The sequence below is a fragment of the Typha latifolia genome, chromosome 5, assembly GCF_019914945.1.
Source record: "Typha latifolia isolate L0001 chromosome 5, TyphaL0001v2, whole genome shotgun sequence".
NCBI classification, from domain to species: domain Eukaryota; kingdom Viridiplantae; phylum Streptophyta; class Magnoliopsida; order Poales; family Typhaceae; genus Typha; species Typha latifolia.
In genome coordinates this window covers 8581452-8601128 of record NC_133090.1, presented here as the reverse complement: position 1 = coordinate 8601128, position 19677 = coordinate 8581452, and the positions used below count along the sequence as shown (strand labels likewise).

General features: G+C 34.1%; 1 protein-coding gene across 1 annotated transcript; it reads left to right on the top strand.

The window, feature by feature from the left end:
- Nucleotides 1–3876: 3876 nt before the first annotated feature.
- On the top strand, nt 3877–9845 carry LOC140789894 (monocopper oxidase-like protein SKU5). Its single transcript, XM_073139789.1, has 9 exons — nt 3877–4206; nt 4360–4469; nt 4577–4847; nt 4953–5091; nt 5719–6085; nt 6477–6842; nt 6939–7017; nt 9091–9290; nt 9396–9845. The coding sequence occupies exons 1-9, from the start codon at nt 4066–4068 to the stop codon at nt 9499–9501; spliced, it is 1779 nt and encodes a 592-aa protein (XP_072995890.1). The 5' UTR covers nt 3877–4065; the 3' UTR covers nt 9502–9845.
- The last annotated feature ends 9832 nt before the right edge of the window (nt 9846–19677 follow it).

Below are 19677 nucleotides of genomic sequence, written 5' to 3'. Positions count from 1 at the left end.
GTAAAAAAAAGATAAAGGACGGCTAAACTTAAATTTCTGTTAATGATTCAATTCAATTCCCTCCTTATCAATACATGTCCACTCCTATTTATAGAAGTAAAAATCCATAGCAGATCGGATCCACATGCGGATTATCCGATTTATTTGAAATTCAAACAACAAAATAAAGCTAGCTGGCTAACTAAATAAATCATCCTTCTTTATCTTTCACGAATTAATCCTTCGTTTCGCGATAAATAGATTCCGAATCTGGAGAAGTGATAAATAGATTCTGAATCTGGAGAAGTCGTGAATACCAAAGTTGTAGCTCTGGAGGTTGGAGATCTTATCCAGCTACCTTGATATTATTCGGACGTTTGTATAATATTTTGCGAATATTTTACCGAAACTGCGCAGAGCTGTATTTAACTAATTAAATAAAATCTTAACCTTCTAACTAAATTAAATAAGTAAATAAGATAACTAGACTCAATCCATTGAGTCTAATCTCCTCTTGATGTGATCCGATCTGATCCGGTTCGCATCACACTGTTGCTTATCCCTTTGTATGGCTAGTGCCTCTTGTCCTAGAGAGATGGTCTACTTACTTTCTATCACATTCACTCCCCACTAACCATTTCTCATTACCGCCACCTTCACCTTCATTGCACTAGCACCAAGGACCACCACCATCACCATTTCAGTCTCCATTCCACCATTCGCTTCGGTAGATTCGTTCTTTCGCCGTCAATAAACCAACCTACCATTCTCTAGACGATCTAACCAAAGGATCTCAAGATCTCTCCATCTCAAGTATCTACCGGATAAAAAATCCAACATAACGATGACAAGAAAACTCAAGGTGGCCAATGAAAAAGTACCTTATATTAACCAATTTGTATATATTAAAATGGAGCTTAAGAAGGTACAAGAAGAGAAAAAAAAACTCTACATGAAAATATGAAAAATTCTGTCTTTCTGATTCTCTTAAATCTAAATTTTCTTTCTTGTGGACAAAATTTATTTTCTATAAGCTAAATGTCCTTGAACAAGTAGTTCAGAAGAGGTTTTGGTTGATAAGATCAAAAGATTAGAATCTTAAATTTAAAGACCATTAGGGGTGTTAAAGGGCTAAGCTTGATTAAGTTTATAGATAAATTCACATATAATACTGGTGTAAAAGGGTTAAGCTTGATTAAATTTACAAATAAATTCACAAATAATACATATCTTTGATCAAGCTTGATCAGCTCGAAATTAATTTAGAGCTTATATTTAGTGTTCAAGCTAAAGCTCAGTGCAAGTCTAATTCCAGCTCAAGCCAAGCTCAGAATGTAAATGTAAATGAGTCGATAAAACAACTATTGAATACGTGCGACTTGTAAATACGTGCGACTTGTAATACATATATAAATTCACATATATAAATTCACATATATAAATACGTGCGACTTGTAATACATAGAACTAACTATTGAATCATCAAAATAAAAATGGAAATGTACCAAGTTCAAATTTTAACGTAGAACTATGGAATAAAATTATCAAAATTTAACATACAAATTATTTAACATAAACTAATCATGTTGCCACTCACCAAACATTATAGCGAGCATTAGGACTGAAATTTAATGGTGAACATTTGCACTATTGTATGATTAATTTCAAACCGAGCCTAGCATGACTCATATTTGGCCTAAGCTAAAAATTGATTTCTAGCCAAAAATTAGCTACTCAGACTCTGCTTGCTTGCTTATCATTATTCACATAGAAGAAGTTTTAGGTGAAGAAAAAAAATAAAAGAAAGATAAGGTCGGTGAGTTATATTTTTTTTTTATTTTTTTTTTCCAGGTAGAACAGCTAGAGCATGTGCCCATTTGCTTTAGCAAATATTTAATCCATTTTATAGGCTTTATTCCTATTTACTATGAGATAAAATTCTTTCGATCGATAATTTGATATGATCTAGCTTTCCTAGGAATCAACGTCATTGGGAACCCCAAAAATTAAATGAAACAGTTAAAAGGGACTTCCAACCACTTGACTCCATTAATTCCTGCAGCAGGGGCTGCATTGGATCTGCTCCCAACTAACGGCAACCTAGCCTTGAATATAAAATGAGTTCAAACGCCAAAGAATATAACTTTGAAAAGCTTACCGTTGAGATGCACTTGCATGCCTTCATCTCTAATTACATCTTTATGTTAGACTAATATATCCAGCAAAAGGGCAAAATTAAAGCCACTGAATGAGCATTAACTGAGTTCTAGTTTGTTACACTCGTCTGTAGTAGTTTTAGTTTCCATGAATGTCTTTGGACTTTTTACTTAATTCCCTAGCTAAGCGATATCGTTCTTCTTTCTTTCCAATTAACATGTATATCTATATCTTTTTTTGTTTGTCTTACCTGCTCAACTAGATCACGATATGCTAAATTAAGAAAAATGATGATAAACAAAACTAGAAGAAGAAGAAGAAGAAAGAAAACAGAGGCATAAAGAATGGAGTCTCCATTCAAACAGTATACAGGGTGGATCCATACCTTACCACATGGGAACACATGAGACACAATCAAAATGATGGACTTTTCATCAAATATATATATAGTGCCACCCACTTAAACTTCAAATCATGATAAATTCTCCATGCAAAGAAACTATTGATGTGTATATATAATTTTTTATATGTAAATTGTGATTAGTATATTATAACTATCTATTATCATACAGTTATTTTTATCAATATCATTACTCTTTGGAAAGTATAAAAAAAGAAAAAGAAAAGAAAAAGAAGAGAACAATTAGCAGAACAATGATCTCCAACGACCAAAAATAAAAGAAGGTTGAGATGGCCCACGAGGCTTCCAAACCATGAGCCGTCTCTCTCTCTCTCCCGTCCCCATTCCTGAACTTTCTTCCACCCTCTCTTCCCACAAACGACCAATCACGTCTGAGATACAGATGACAAGGCATGGGCCCCCTCTGTTACTTGCCTTTCGTCGCTCCTAAATTTGCGCCGTGCTTGGCTTCGATGTTCTTTCTCTCTATTCGACGAGGCTCCAGCATTTTAAATTGTGGATAAGACCGTTGAAACTTCAGATCACGTGAATGCCCTTCTGTCTTTCGATGGAATACGTATTTACGTGCACCAAGCGACAACCGAGAAGGCTTCTTTTTGGTCATTAAGAGATTGCTTTAGTGGCTTATTTATAATGTTGGGACTCTATAGCATGAACCAAAGAATGCTCGAATTTATTTTTGGTTTACCTGATCTTAGGGAAATTAGTTCTATACTTAACTTTTTTAACACACATTCCTATTAATTAGTATATAATATAAAAATGAGTTATTGTATGACTTTTAAGCCAAAGTAAACCGTATAAACCAACTAATTTAATTTTAGTGTTGCAGGATAAAACCGCATTCATTTAATAAAAAATAGAACTACGTGGAGCCGTTATATATTGTTTGAAATTTTTTTCATACGACTTGATTTAATTTCCCTCCCAGAATTTTAAAATAAAAATACGTGCCAGAAATTGGGGAAAAAAAAGAAGAGGAGGAGAAATAAATAAAGTAGAAGCCGCACCGGGCCCCGCAAACGTGCTAGCGCGACGCATGTGCCCCTTCACCGCATCCCAAGCGCTCGGGCAGATGATCCGCTCTGCATCACGAAACACTTACACCGCCACGTGGTCAGCTTCGTGCGGTCCATCACTCCGGCAACTTGCGGCGCGAGAAGCTTTAATGGCTATTCGCTGGCACGCGCTTCTCTCTGTTCGTCCCCCCTCCCCCCTCTGCTTCCCTCAGACACTCAAATTTCCATGCACAGCCAACTTTAAACTAAAATAATATTTAATATTTAATATTTAATCGCCATCCTCTTAATTTGTACATTGTAGGCAACCACTACAAACCATAGCAAGTCAAAGAGACAGAGAAGACTGAGCTAGTAGCAACTAATTTTTGCCCTCCTTTTTATTATTCTCCTCCTCTCCTCCTCTCCTCCGCTCCTCCATTATTCCAGAGTACTCACATTGCTAGTGTAGGTGAACCCAAGAAAAGGAGCGAGAGAGAGAGAGAGGTGATGGCCATGGCAATGGCACTGGTGGTGCCATTTTTGTGTGTCTCAGCTCTGTTCGGGCTTTCCTTTGCCGGAGATCCCTTCGCATTCTTCGACTGGGACGTCTCTTACATCACTGCGGCTCCTCTCGGCGTCAAGCAACAAGTGAGATATACTTGTGCCATTCTCTCTCTCTCTCTCTCTCTCTCTCTCTCTCTCTCTCTCTCTCTCTCTCTCTCTCTCTCTCTCTCTCTCTCTTAACATTTAGCTCCTCATCTTTTAGCCAAATCACTAGAATACCGTAAAAAATGGCTGCAGGTGATAGCGATCAACAAGCAATTCCCTGGCCCGGTTATGAACGTCACCACTAACTGGAACGTGGTGGTGAATGTGCTAAATAGCTTGGATGAACCTCTTTTGATTACATGGTAGTGGAATCTCAATTGGGTTTGCCTACATTTTTCTTTTTAATTTGTCAGATTTCTTGCAGGGCTTTGTTTGTAAATTTTGTTCTGAGTTTTGGGAATTTGGGCAGGGATGGGATCCAGCAGAGGAAGAATTGTTGGCAGGATGGTGTTTTAGGGACCAACTGTCCAATCCCACCAGGGTGGAATTGGACCTACCACTTCCAAGTGAAGGATCAAATTGGGAGCTACTTCTACTTCCCCTCCCTTTCCCTCCAAAGAGCCGCCGGCGGGTACGGCGGCATCACCGTCAATAACAGGGAGGTCATCCCTGTGCCGTTCGGGAAGCCCGACGGGGATTTCACCCTTTTCATTGGGGACTGGTTCAACAAGAACCATACGGTCCGTTGCGATCACACGATTTTCATTTGGTGCATTGGATCTTGGAGTTGTTTGGAGTGTCTCATTCTGATGTTGATTGCATTTTTCCATTTTTGTGCTCTGTAGGCCTTGAGGAAGATACTTGATGATGGGAAAGATCTCGGCATGCCCGATGGTGTGTTGATGAACGGCAAGGGTCCGTATAGGTATAACACCTCGCTGGTCCCAGATGGCATTGACTATGAAACTATTAATGTTGAACCAGGTGAATGCTCATTCTTCCTTTAGAATTCTTTCTTTTTGAAGATTATATATTTTTCCAAAAATTATTTTAGAAGTTTTATAAAAGTAGCCATTTATATGAGTAGTCATAGAATCCTGGGTTTACTTGGCTTGTCAAAACTGGCTCGCCGTGTAGGATAAAAGCTTTCAGATTGTAATAGTATAAAAGCTTACTTTTTGATTGATATATTTGCACGTGTACTATCAAATTAGATACAATCTATTTTATAGAAACTGAAACAACATTACTTAGCATCCTAATATTTCATCAACTTAAATACAGTTTGCCCCTATTATTCCTCTGTAAACGTAGTTTTATGCACAAATGCGCAGGAGAAAATATATGGCTTCCCCTTCCTCATTTTATGTAATTTCTTTTTAGGTTGGTATGTGCATATCTGAATTCCCATTTTTCTTCTTGAGTTAGATTCGCCTCGTTGTTTTTCAATTTTGTAATTTTTAACATAATTTGTTAGTATGTACTGTCTTTTTCACGTAGTACTCGCTGCTCCTACAATGACGTGGCTGTGTTATCCTTTTGTCAGGTTATTTTATATATTTGCGCTCTCTCTATGGTAAGATGTCTGACACTTTTGGTTCCTTGAAACAGGAAAAACATATCGCTTTCGCGTCCACAATGTTGGCATCTTTACTAGCTTGAACTTCAGAGTTCAAAATCACAACATGCTTCTTGTTGAAACAGAAGGCACATACACTATGCAGCAAAATTTCACCAACCTAGACATCCATGTGGGCCAGTCATACTCTTTCTTGGTTACAATGGATCAGAACGCAAGCAGCGACTACTACATTGTGGCTAGTGCTAGGTTTGTTAACGAGTCGCGTTGGACCAGAGTTACTGGTGTTGCCATTTTGCACTACTCAAACTCCAAAGGCAAAGCATCTGGTCCTCTTCCTGATCCTCCTAATGATTTCTATGACAAAACATTTTCAATGAATCAAGCGAAATCTGTCAGGTTCGTATGAAATATTTTATCTAGTTAAATATCTGGGCATCTAAAGACTTGTCTTCTGTTTAATTTTTTATTTTATTTTATTTTCAATTATTTTCTGGTATTATAGGTCTATGAAAGCCTTGTACTGTGGTTTCACGGATTAAGTAAATCCTTTAAAGTTTAATCTAATCTGTGAGGTTGCTGGAGATTTTTAAATTTCTTGTTTCATCTTTCAGAACCAGCCTTTCCTAGTCATTTGCCACCTGTTCATTGGACCTGAGAAGTTTAGGTGTGAGAGCCTTGTTTAGAACACCCATAGCAACATGCTCTTTGTGAATTTGCAATCCGCCAAATAATTTCTTTCTATTTAAGCTTCACAGCATACTAATACCTCTATATGTAAATTTTTCAGGACAAATGTTACCTCTGGTGCTGCTCGCCCCAATCCTCAAGGATCTTTTAAATATGGCTCTATCAATGTAACTCAAGTATATGTGCTGAAAAATGTACCACCTGTGATCATTGGTGGAAAACTCCGGACTACACTAAATGGGAATTCTTATTCTCCGCCAGATACTCCACTAAGACTTGCTGACCTATACGATAAGAAGGGAGTATATACACTTGACTTTCCCACCAGGCCAACTAATGCTCCACCTAGAATTGGAGCATCTGTAATTAATGGCACGTACAGGGGTTTCATGGAGATTATATTTCAGAATAATGACTCTATAGTTCAGACCTACCATATGGATGGATATGCATTTTTTGTAGTCGGGTATGTACAACATCTAGTCTTTTGGTTTATAAGCTCATGGACATATTTATGCTTGAATGTTATCACACTTCTTAACTTGGGGTTCATTAACTACAGAATGGATTATGGGGAGTGGACTGAAAACAGCAGAGGCACATATAATAAATGGGATGGTGTTTCTCGCTGTACAACTCAGGTATCTACCTAGAAATTACCTATCTTATGGTGCATTTCTTCTGCCTCGAATTTTTGTCCAGATGTTAATCACTAATGGATTGCTTTTATGGTGAAGACTATCAGATTATTTACATTGTACTGCATTTCTTTTTTTCTTTCATTCTGTTGATTAAACTGTTTTTTTTTATGTCAAGGTAATGCTCTCGCCAATAGATTGGCCAAATTTCATTTGTACTGATTTTTGTATATCAATTAGTTGCCCTTATAATCTTCGAAGGAAGAAATTGATATAGTATAAAATATAGCATTGCCATATCATCAAAGTAGAAATACTGATTCTTTATTATTTCTTCATGAGTTTTTGAATGTCAAATATGAAACATCAAAGATAATAGTTATATATATTTGGTTCAAGAACCTTCTGTGCCATTGGTGGAAGTTCAAATATTTTGGTTCCAATAATCTCAGCATCCAATCCTTCTGCTAAACTGAATTAATGTGAGATCTTGGTTCATCTTGGTGTATGTCCCAGACAAAAGCCACTGGTAACTGGTCATTTAATAATCATTGTTTCTCTTAAATAACCATTCAATTTCCCTATATGTATTCTATAATATGGAGTTCCCTCTTCATATATTTGATTTGATAGAAACTGTTCTTCATGCAATGTCTGATAGCTGGTTTTAACTGCCTGCTAGCCATTTTAGTGGAGTGGAACCGGATGGGGTTGATGGACTCCATTGGATGCATTGTCTTTTTAGTGAAGTTAGAGCAAAAACACTTTATTGGGCGCCAGAGCTCTACTTTTTATTTGTTATTACAACTTACAACTTACAACTTACAAGTTCTTTATAATTTGTATTAGTGATACAAAACATTTTTTTCCAGACCCAAGTTTCTGCAAAATTTTAATTTTTTTAATTGGCTTTTTGATTAACTAGGAAATGTACCTATTATAGGATCTATTAATAGTTTCTGTGAATATCTGAAGCCTGCAGTTTATCACTTCCATTTGCTGCCCAAGCATTGAGAATTAACCAATGGTTTTGAGTTTTTTAAGCAATACGTCCTATGTCATGTCATATTTCTCATGCTGCAAAAAAATGAAAAGGAATAGAAAGCACTGTATCATAGACTCTACTGGTAGAACTTTGTAATGTTATTAGCGTCTTCATGTGACATGCAAGACACATCTGCTATTGACTCAAAATCAAGTTATTTTCATGCCAAGCATTAGATGGAGGAAATGGGAAGATCAGATCTTGGGAAATGTCATGGTTTGGAATATTGTGGAGTTGCTAGTCTTTTAATTGCCCATAAATGAACTTTGGTAATTTGGATCACGGGTGTAAAGAAAATTTCATTCTTATGATGTAGCATGTATGATGTTGACCTAATTTTAGTATCATGAAATGAAAGAAACTAATAAATAGGTTCATTTATACATAAGTTCATTGCACCTTCTATCCTGCCTATCAACTTCAGCACTTCTATTTCCATATACTTGTGTCTTTCTCCTGACCAGTGCTTAAGTTTGGAAGGTCATTTAGAAATAGAAAATATTCTTTCCATCAATTATTTTGAGATTTCTTGGACTTATGAATTCATTCACTCCAGCTTTTCTAGGCCTGAAGCTTGGTTGATTGTAAACAGACACACTTTGCCATCATATGTTACGTTGCAGTTCATATTATTCATTTATTTGTATAATCAAATGGGTGTCTTTTATGTTCTTATGCTTGTTCTGCACATAATGGTAGCTTTTCTTTCTCCTTTGCTTTGCGATTTTTTTTTTCTGTCAGGTCAAAAGGTATGCAGAAATATCAGTATTGTCTTGGTAGTAAGTATCACTAGAATAGAAGTATGAACTCTAGTGTCTTCAATACTAAGTTCTGTTGTGTAGTATAAAAAATGTAACTTGAATGACCAATTGGGATTTCAACCTGCATTATTAATCACTAGTCTATTTTTCTCTGCCATGTTAGTGTTGTTTCAGCTGTTATATAGGAGTTATACCAAGTTCTTATTTCATAGAGCATTTTCTTTACTTGTCAGTCTATTACTGAGTAAAACTTCCATGTCTGTCGTTTAGGTTTTCCCAGGGGCATGGACAGCTATCTTAGTCTCTCTTGACAATGTGGGTATCTGGAACTTGCGTGTGGAAAATCTAGACACCTGGTATCTTGGGCAGGAAGTTTATGTTAGAGTTGCCGACCCAGAAGGCTATAACAAGACTGAGATGCTAGTGCCAGATAATGCCCTCTATTGCGGCCTCCTGAAAGATAAGCAAAAGTATGGTAGCTGAAATCCCTATCTTACTTCTGTTTGATCATGCCTTGCTTCATATCGTTCATGTTATCCGCAACTCATTCATGTTTAAATCTGAATATATTTCAGGGCGCAGGCCCCCCATGGATCAGAGTCATCTTCTACACCTGCATTAAGAAGGGGCGAGCTATTCAAGCTGATGTTGCTCTTGGTGTCATTTGCCTTTGTCCTATAAATCGTTCCAGATCCAGTGATGCCTAAAGTTGGGTTTTTGTTTTTTCCCCTCCCCTAGGAACACAGTGTGATTTGACTAGCTTCGATTGTAGGGTTTTAGTGTGCAAATCTGTTCTTGTCAATATGATGGCAATTTCATTGTGCTGCAGAATGCTGCCTAGCTCTTCACATTCGTCCTGATTTGATCATTGTTATTGCAAAATTGTGCTGATCAATTACTAAATGCAACTTCTATTCACCTCAGACAAGTAATTGTCTGGAGAAAATCCACCATCCATGAGTGTTGTAAACTTGTCTTCAATTGAATCTGTCTTCGGAGTATATTTATGTTGATAAATTCCTAAAGCTTTGCAGTTTTGTCATAATATTTTGTTTTCTTTGTTTCAAGCTGTATGTGTAACACAAGTAATGCTCCATCTTCTGGCAGAAAGTTTGTGTGATACTTCCTGGCTATTAGGGTTTTTCTCTTCTATTTTGATAATTTCTTTAATTGCATGAGATTGCATCTACGCAAAAATAAAAGGAGACTACTGTCTCACAAAGCATTTACTTTCAATCTTTTAATTGCTAACGATGGTTGCATGTTCTAATTAAGGTATAATATTCCTATTAAGAGAATTCGAGCTTGTCAGCAAAAGTGCAATGAATGTGATTTGAGCTTCATTTGGATCTAACTTCTTTTCCCTTCCTTTTTCCTTTTTTTTTTAAACTGTTGCAACGTAATAATGGGTTGAATTCTTACCTTGTCTAAAGGAATTTGTTTAGATACTGATCCAAGAGCAGAATAAACCTCCCTTATGGAGGAATCAAAGAGTATAAATAGTGAGGTGATCCGGAAATCTTTTAGTGGGACTTTTCATATTCGACGAATTATCTTGATACAAGGATGGCTACGGGGCTTTTACAATTTAATAGCATGTGAATTTTTTTTATTTGCTATTCATGAAATTTAGTGTGCACCATTGTATACTTAAATTGTGTGCATTCTATTATTTAATGAAATATGCATCTAGTATAGAAAGTATATGTACTCAATTGTTATATACTGAATATTATTCTATTGAGCCCATCAACAAATGTTATAAATCTAGACATAGAATATATAAAACTAATGAGAGGATAAACATATTAAATTTGTGCTACAACAATACCAAAAAGTTGTAATTTGTTAACTAGTTTAATAGTTAAGTAATAAACCAACAATGTTGTTTTATGTGTGACCCTCCTTTATATATATCATATGTGGATATATAAAATATAATAAGATGTATATCATTGTATAGGAATAGATAATATAAAAGAATGATTTAAATTGAGGTAGATGTGATATGAACTCCAGAATTTAGGAAAATTAAGGATTAATACCATATTAGATAAACAATTAACCCAAAAGTTTAAGCAGTTAGAAAAGGACCAATAATGAATATATATCAAAACTTTAATAGCAACAATAATAATTATTAGAATACGACAAAATATCTAAGCTGAAATATAATAAAAGCCATAAAAATTAAAATTAAAATTTATTTGCATAATAAAGTGAAGTTCAACTTGAATAATAGGTTGTCCACAACCATGTTAACTCCTAATCATAATAGTCTTGAGTAGTCCTTTTATACTATTTGACATTTATCAATATGTCAGTCTGGGTTAAGAAACTATGCTGAGAATGAATTTTCTGTGGCATGAGACTTAGATTAATAAAAAAAACTATGCTTTGGTTAACTGTGATAAAGTTTGTACGAGGAAAAAATATGGTGGTATGGGCATTCTTAATCTAAAAAGATTAAATGAGGTTTTGTTAACAAAATGATGGTAAAGGCTATTGAATTCGGATAATCAAATGTGATCACTGATAGTGATGCAGAGATATTATAAGAAAGTTAAAGTGGAATCATTCAAATTGATGAACTCTACTATGATTTCTGCTTTCTAGAGATGTGTTTTGTACTAGGAGTAAAGTTGGCTTATAGTGGCAAGTTAATACAGACAGTAAGATTAAATTTTAGATGAATATTTAGATTGGACATTACCCTCTAGCTAAATATTATCCAAATCCATTTAATATTATCTAGGATGAGAATATTCTAGTATAGGAGATATGAGATGGACAAAATTAAATTTCAAATATAGAAGGAATTTATTAGAGCAGTTGATTGTGGAGGAACAAAATATGATAAATAGGATTAGTAATAGCAATATTCAGATTGCTGCTGGGAAAGATAAAGTTATTTGAATGTTTGAAAATGATGGTATATTCACAGTAAAGTCTATTTATAGTTTATTAAATAATGGTGAGATTATTTCAAAAAGAGTTGCAAAAATCTAGCAAATAACAATTCCCTTCAAAATTAGAGCTTTCCTATGGCTAGTGTACAATAGTAGGCTATTGACTAGAGATAGTTTGAAGAAAGGTTAGTTGAGTGCTCTAAAATGTGTATACTATTAGGGGTGTAAACGAGCCGAGCCTGAGCGAGCCGGCTTAGGCTCAGGCTCGGGTCGAAATTACTTTCGAGCCTCATAATGTTGCTCAGGCTCAGCTCAGCTCAACTCGAGCCGAGCTCGAGCTGAGCCTAACCGAGCCCGAGCCGAGCCTGAGCAAAGCTCGAGCTTGATTAGAGGATGAGACGGTGGCGGCGTGGGCGGTGGCGACATGGACGGCGGCTTGCCGAAGGAGTCGAAGACAGATGGAGGAGGAGGCGATGACGAGGAGATGGTGAATGAAGGAGGAGGAGGAAGCCGACGGAGTGGACGAGGAGGAGGCCGACGAGGAGAAGGAGGAGGAGAAAGCCAACGGAGTGGATGAGGAGGAGGCTGACGGAGAGGAAGGCGTGGCGCCGTGGTGGTGGCTTGCCATCGTTGCCGATGGAGGCCGACGAGGAGGGAGGAGGTGGCGGTGCATGGGGTGAGGTTAGGAGTGGTGATCGAGTGGATGAGGGTGAGGGTGGGGTGGGTGAGGGAATTGAGGATGGGGAAGGTGACGTGATGGGCAAGGTGAAGTGATGGATGAGAGTGGGGTAGGTGAGGGTGATGGATGAGAGTGGGGTAGGTGAGGGTGGGGTAGGTGAGAGTGATGAATATTCAATGGGTTACGGGTGAGGATGGGTTAGTGAGGGACACGTGGCAATATTTCTTTATGCCACGTGTCCTTAGTTATAAGTAGTCAGGCTATCGAGCCTATCGAGCCGAGCCTGAGCGAGCCGGCTCTAGCTCAGGCTCGGCTCGATATTAATTTCGAGCCTATTATGATGGCTCGAGCTCGGCTCGCTCCTGACCGAGCCGAGCCGGACTCGAGCTTCACCCGAGCCGAGCCCAAGCCAAGCTCGAGCTGCTCGTCAAGCCTGACAGCCCTATATACTATGAGCAGAAGAAATTTATAGACTATTTATTTATTAGATGTAATTATGTGAAGCGAATTACGAAAAAGATGAAAAGAAATTGAGGAATAACTAGTAAGGTTAAACATTTCAGAGGCTAGTTTGAAAAAAAAATAAACATGACAGCTGAAAAGATTAAGTGGTGGCTGATTTGGCTAAATACATTATTATGATCAATTTGGCTAAAAGGAACAATAAATTTTTTAATAATTACTTTAAACTTTGAAGATTTTATTTTATAAAGTAATAATATTATTCTTATGCTGGGCAGGGATTCAAGGAACGATGGCCGTGAAATGTGCTTGTTGGCAAATTGGGGGTGAGGCGACGGATCCTATCAATTTGGATTGACATCCTAATGTATTAATACAGTTTGTTTTACTATGTTAAACATTTAATTTTTTTTGTGTGTGGATCGCTGTATAGTGTTTTATTATATTGCTATATTTTTAATTCAAGATTTGGAGATTTGATATATAGATTTAGATATTTTGTACTTATAAGGTGGTATGTTAGTATGTGTCCGTATGCTAGTATGCTAGTATGTTAGTATATGATAGTATTGATAATGTTAGAACTCCTTGTATTCTAATGTTGGATTTTTTTATATGTGATAAAGTCCTAGGTTGTAACACGTTTGATATTGGTTATAGTTAATTTCTTTAGAGATTAATGATTTTTTAAGTTTTAATAAAATGAGAGATGCAGTAGTCTGTTTGTCAAAAAACAAACTCCCAATCATAATATAACAATAGCAAAAAAAATAAATTAAATAATAAATATAAACTAGCTTAAGTTAGCTCTACTGCTGATCTAAACACATATTTTTAATTAATATACATTAATGGAAAGAAAAATGTATTAGAAACATAGATTAAAATCTGTATTCAATTTAAAAGCTTAAGTCATTATATATGAGTATTATACTCTTATATTGATTATTTTACTTTAGCTCTTTCTAAGATATGGCTATCTATATTAGTTACCTTCTATTATGTACCAACTACTACTCTTAGCCAACCTTGAGTTTGACTTCTCTTTTAATTATCAAATTGGTCTCAAATGTTCAATTTATTTATGTTTGTTCAATAATTACTATGAATATACCATCATTAACCTATAAATCAACCCATACACTTTTATCATAATCCAAAATTATTAATGTTATCATCCGCTACTCTTCATAATTGCTTTACTATGAAAAAATAATAAGTTTTTAGAGTCATCAAGCTAATCATAGAAAAAAGTTTTAAAAAAATATTTTTATGATTGTTAAGTCTTTAAGCTAGTCTCACTAAATACAAATTAAAATTTTAACTAAGATTTTGTAAATCCATAACCTAATGTTAATCATTTAATATTATAATTTTGGTCCTATCTTAAAAGGCTAACTTTATATGAAATTTTAAGAATTTCTTACCTTGTGTTTGAGATAATCAATGATAACTAATAATTGTAGTTTTTACACTCTATCATAATAGTATTTAATTGTCAATTCTGAACAAAAATAATAAATTATTATCAAATTAACCACTTTAAACCTTGACTTTGAAAAGACTTGTTGCGTGAATATAAATGAGCAAATCCATTGAAAGTAAGACTTAATATACAAATTCAATTAAAATTTTTAAGAGTATAACTCCATACTTATTTTTCATAGTACTTGATTAAATAAATTTAATACTTTAAAAAATAAATACTCATGATCTAACTTAGCACTACAAAATATGGCTAGTAAAGTAAGGGGTATGAAAAAGTTAAAATTAGTATTTCATCCCTTGATTAAAACCAGATTAAAGATAGGTAAATATTAAATAAGTTTCTAACATTCAAATATAAGTTGTGGATTTATGCCATTTATTAAACATGTCACATATTATTTTTTTTTCATATGTGACTAAATATCACATTTTATTAATATCTTTTTAGTTATTAAATAAGGTTTATATGTGATACTATTGAAAGTAATATTAGAAAATGAGATTTATTAATCATAGATCTACATGACAAAACTAAACCAAGTAATATGCCTTATTTAATTACTAATAAGCCTATATGCTAAGTATAAATAGAATAAAAAGTCAATCCTTCCTGATAGAAAGATATTGTCTAGGATTAAACAACGAGATCCATCTATCCCAACAAAAATAAACCATAAATAGATCAAAAAAGGCTAAATTTAAAAAGAATACATCGTATTGTTTTAATATCTTTTTGAGCCTATGAAGAAGTAGAAACAATCTCATATTTAAAGAAGAAAAACCTTGTCCAAGTAAGGTCTTACTGATGGCAAAAACTAGACCCACAGTTGAACATTCTGATACCCCTTTGGTGCCCTCGGACTTATCTCCTTCTAATCCCCCTAGGGATAAGCTACAAGCAAATATAATAAAAGGACTCAATGGGCTAGTTAGATGCAGCATGGAGAGGTTCAAACATTGGAGGAATAGGCCTAGTGCTGTTAAAGTATCCCTCTGACTTTTGCCTAGGCAAAGCCATTTTCTTGGAGCACTGTAGTAGTGCCTTACATGGTGAAATTTTAGCGCTCTGGAAGTTACTGAAAGAAGCTACGAAGGTCGTGGATGGTAAGAATGTTTGATTATTTTCTAACTGTGAGAAGTTGATCAGAATAGTAACAGATCTAAGCCAAGATAGTTCTGAATGGGTGGTGTAACCCATTGTTAGGGAATGTTCCCTTATCTTAACCCAAAATCCCTTCCTAAATGTCTGTTTTACCAGCAGAAACGATGACATTATAACCAATAGCCTAGCATCGTTTGTTTTTATCAAGAAAGTTTTTAAGGAGTGGGTTAATCTCCATTCTGATTTTCATTGTAATCTGAGTTTCAATTTAAATGAATAGGTCAGCTGACTTCCCTTAAAAAAAAAGACTAAATTTATAATTAAAATTTTATGTAATATCAATACAAGTTCAAACTTAGGACCTCTTAATTAAAAGTAGGAACCTCAACCACTCTATTAATAATAGGAAGTCTTATCATGAATTATTTAATCCAATCAATAATGCAATTATATTTTTTAATCAAGTTAAACATATTTCTAAACCAATCAATGAAAGTGATAAATATAATTTCAAATATGTATAAGATCAAATTAACATAATAGATAGCTACTCTACTGAACTTCTACAATTTTCAATTTTTAACTCTAACAAAGTTTTTGTAAATGTGGAGTTTAATTTATAAAAATATTACACTAAAAAATTAAGGCTTTAATACCATTTTTATATATGATTAGAAAGCTAAACTTAATATATCCATGAGTCAGAATCTACTTAATCTAGATTAAATATAATGCAATTTCTATTACCTATTTAAAGTAATAACTTTTGACCTTTTATTTTGATTATATTTGAAATAAAAAATTTACATTAGATCTTCATATCTCCCTTGTATGTATAGGCTGATTGATAATCTGTGATATAATTTGTTAAATATAAAATTGCATTATAAATTAAGACATAAGTAATAATCATAACTAAGTTGAACTAAAAAGCAAGTACAATGATCCTATTAATAAAAGTAATTGTTAAACTCAAATAAGAGAATCAAATTATAAAGAATTAGGAAATATGATATCGAAAGAATAGAGTAAAAATGCATAATAGAACACATTATTATATATCAACTCTTTCACATCCTTCCATTTTTTAATTTTATAAGACTTTTTTTTAATATTAATTCTTTCACATTATAACTCTTAGTTCTATTTGATAGTATATGAAAAAAATGTGCCCAACACTCTGTTAAGATTTTTTTGACCTTTTCTAATCACCATTGCGCTTGCTTCCTCCTTCCTCCCTTATCTAACCATTTTAGTTAGGAGAGAAACAATTTTACTTCTTTTTAGGTAGTCAAAATACACACTTATTACTTCACTAAGAAAATGATTTGGGTGTTGAAGTATACAAATGGTTCACTCTTTTTATATGCACTAAATTTTCTAAGCTACAATACTCATACCACTCAATTCTCATATTATACTTATGTCTAATTTGCCTCTATATGAAGACGTAATTTTTCTAATTGTAAATCATATAATTTGAATGTAAAGAAGTTGTAATAAAAGTGAAAGTTTCACAATGCATACCGCTTTTGTATTTCAACAATATTATTTATATTTAATTTTGCCTCTATATTTTAGTCACTTTAATATTGACTCTATCTTGCGAACGCAAGAAGTTAAGAGTATCATATAAACTGGTGAATTAAGCATCATTAAGTTTGTAACATTGAGCTCCTTACAAAATAGAAGAATCCACACCCACCCTACACTGATCACAATAGGCATTGACAGTGAGGTATAGTCGAAATTGGTTTGTGTATCTTGTTATATTTTCTTTGTGCTATTTAAATTTATTACAATATATTCTTTTTCGTAGTAATTAAATGATTACCAAATTATGGAGTTTGTTCATAGGTAGTAACTCAATCTTTTTTTTTTGTTGTGTTAAGATTGTATTAGTTTAATTGGTATTAAATTATTTGCCTACGAGCTTTTTTCTCCCCTAAAAATATCCTATTTCATATCCCATTTTCAACATTCTTTCTATTCCTTTATATATTAGAGCATATCAAGGAATAACTAAAAAAAATATATTGTTAAGTTTAATTTCGAATAATAAATTAAACTAAATTAACAATTATAACTTAGTGAATCAATCATGAACTACTATTTCATTGAGCAAACTAATGTATGTTGCTATATTAAGCTTATCTATGAATGTTGGATAGATAAATATGCAATAGATTTAAATTAGTCATATTAAGAATGGGATATAACACTATTGTTAAACAAGAAAAGGAGAACTAAATTATAATACTACTATGAGCCACAATCCACTAAAATTAGAACTTGATATTCATAATGAAATTAAGTTCAACTTAAAATCATAAAAATATATGTTATTTCTATATAAAACTAAAATTTCAAATATGAGAACTCCGATTTATATATAAGTCAATTAATTAATCTGTTAGTCTAACTAGATAACCCAAGATGAGAGAGGATTAGGTTTTCAAAGGAAAAAAAAATAAAGATACAAATTAAGTATAAGTATATGTGCTAATTGCAAAGATAATCAATAAATCAAAACTTTATGCAAATTGAAAATGATAATGATAAACTCTATACTATTAGAAAAATTATAATTTGAACTTGAAACATTTTATGAACTTTGTGATAGAAATTAAGTAGGATCCACACATTATTTATGATGGAATAGTGATAAAATAAAAGGAGCTCAAAGAGTACTTTAATATTATGTATCACTTATTGAAATCTAAGAAATGAAAATAATATAAAATTAGTTTTAAAATGTCTATCATAATAATAAGAAATAAAGAAAAGTGAGTTTAGTATCATATTACTATTAAGAATTTTGGTAAGGTATATAAATTTTATCTCTACTTGCATAACATAAGTACGAGTTGCAATCCTAACTATTAAACTAAGAAGAGGAAGGCATACAAATTAGAACGACATTTGCACATGGAGATGTAATTTAACTTAGATATTCCAGACACTATAACACCAAGATATTTTTTTTATTTATTATTCTAGGTAGAATTACAACACTAGAAAAAGGAAGAAATAAATCTCATATATAATTTCCAATTGATGCAGCAACTAGATATGATCATCGGGCGGGTCGGGCCGGGTTCGGGCTAGGCTTTTCGGGCCAACCAGGCTTAAGTATTTGTACGGCCCGACCCACCAATCACTCGGGCCGGGCCGGGCTAGAATAGTCTAGCCCGTGAGAGATCAGGCTAGCCAGTCGGGCCGAGCCGGCCCGACCAACCAATCACTCAGCCCAACCCATATTTTAGCTATTTTAGAATTTTTTTAACTATTAGCTTTTTTTTTTTTAAATATTTATATTCCTCCATTTAAAAAATAATTAAAATAAATTAAAAAATTTTAAAGGTGTGCTTAAAATAATGCAAAACAGTACAATACCAAAATTTTTTACTGTAGCAATGGTAAATTACTATAGTAGACGGGCGGGCTACTATAGCAGAACGGGCGGGCCTAGTTGCGGGCCAAACGGGCGGGCTTTCGGGCCGAATCGGGCGGGCAAAAGGCTAGCCTGTGCCGCCCATGGATAGTTCGGGCTCGGGCCGGGTCAGGCCGGGCACGGGCGAGCTGAGCCCTTTGATCATGTCAAGCAGCAACCACAACTTCTTCATACCAAATGATAAATATGTGATAGTTTCACTCTTAATTATTGATCTTAGCAATTCTTTATTGGTCATACTCGTATTGCTCTATCTTAATTTTAGTGTGATACTATGTATATGCACACACTTTTATACACTTTTGTCAAACGAGCATACGTTTTTGACAAAATATAAGTTACTAATTAGATTGGCGATTTATATAGAATTTTTTTTAATATAAGTCATATCTTTTCGAAACACATTATCTCATATTTAAATTTCAAAATAAATTAGACCTGTAGAAAAATTAGGGGCAAACTTAAAATAGTGAAAAACTCTAACAAGCAGAGAGTTGCATCTCACTCATCACTGGTTTCTCATTGTATATCCTGACGAAGTCTCAAGATGATCTAATGTTTCCACAGTTTGCAAAATGTTTGTAAAGCATTTGTGAGGTCATTATTTTCCCCTTACAATTGTCATAATCACGAAAAGTAATAGAAAAGCATCCTACGTAAACCTTGAATTAAATTTAACAAGGCCCTCTACAATTCGCAATCTGACAAATTTGCAGGTAAGACCATATAATACAGAAAGATGTACCAGAGGTGAGAAGCAGTA

Bases quoted from the DNA above. Each gene is read 5' to 3' on its own strand.
- LOC140789894 (XM_073139789.1), top strand. From the start codon at position 4,066: ATGGCCATGGCAATGGCACTGGTGGTGCCATTTTTGTGTGTCTCAGCT. The intron at 4,207-4,359 runs GTGAGATATACT...AAATGGCTGCAG, and splicing joins CTCTCGGCGTCAAGCAACAA to GTGATAGCGATCAACAAGCA. The intron at 4,470-4,576 runs GTAGTGGAATCT...GAATTTGGGCAG, and splicing joins GAACCTCTTTTGATTACATG to GGATGGGATCCAGCAGAGGA.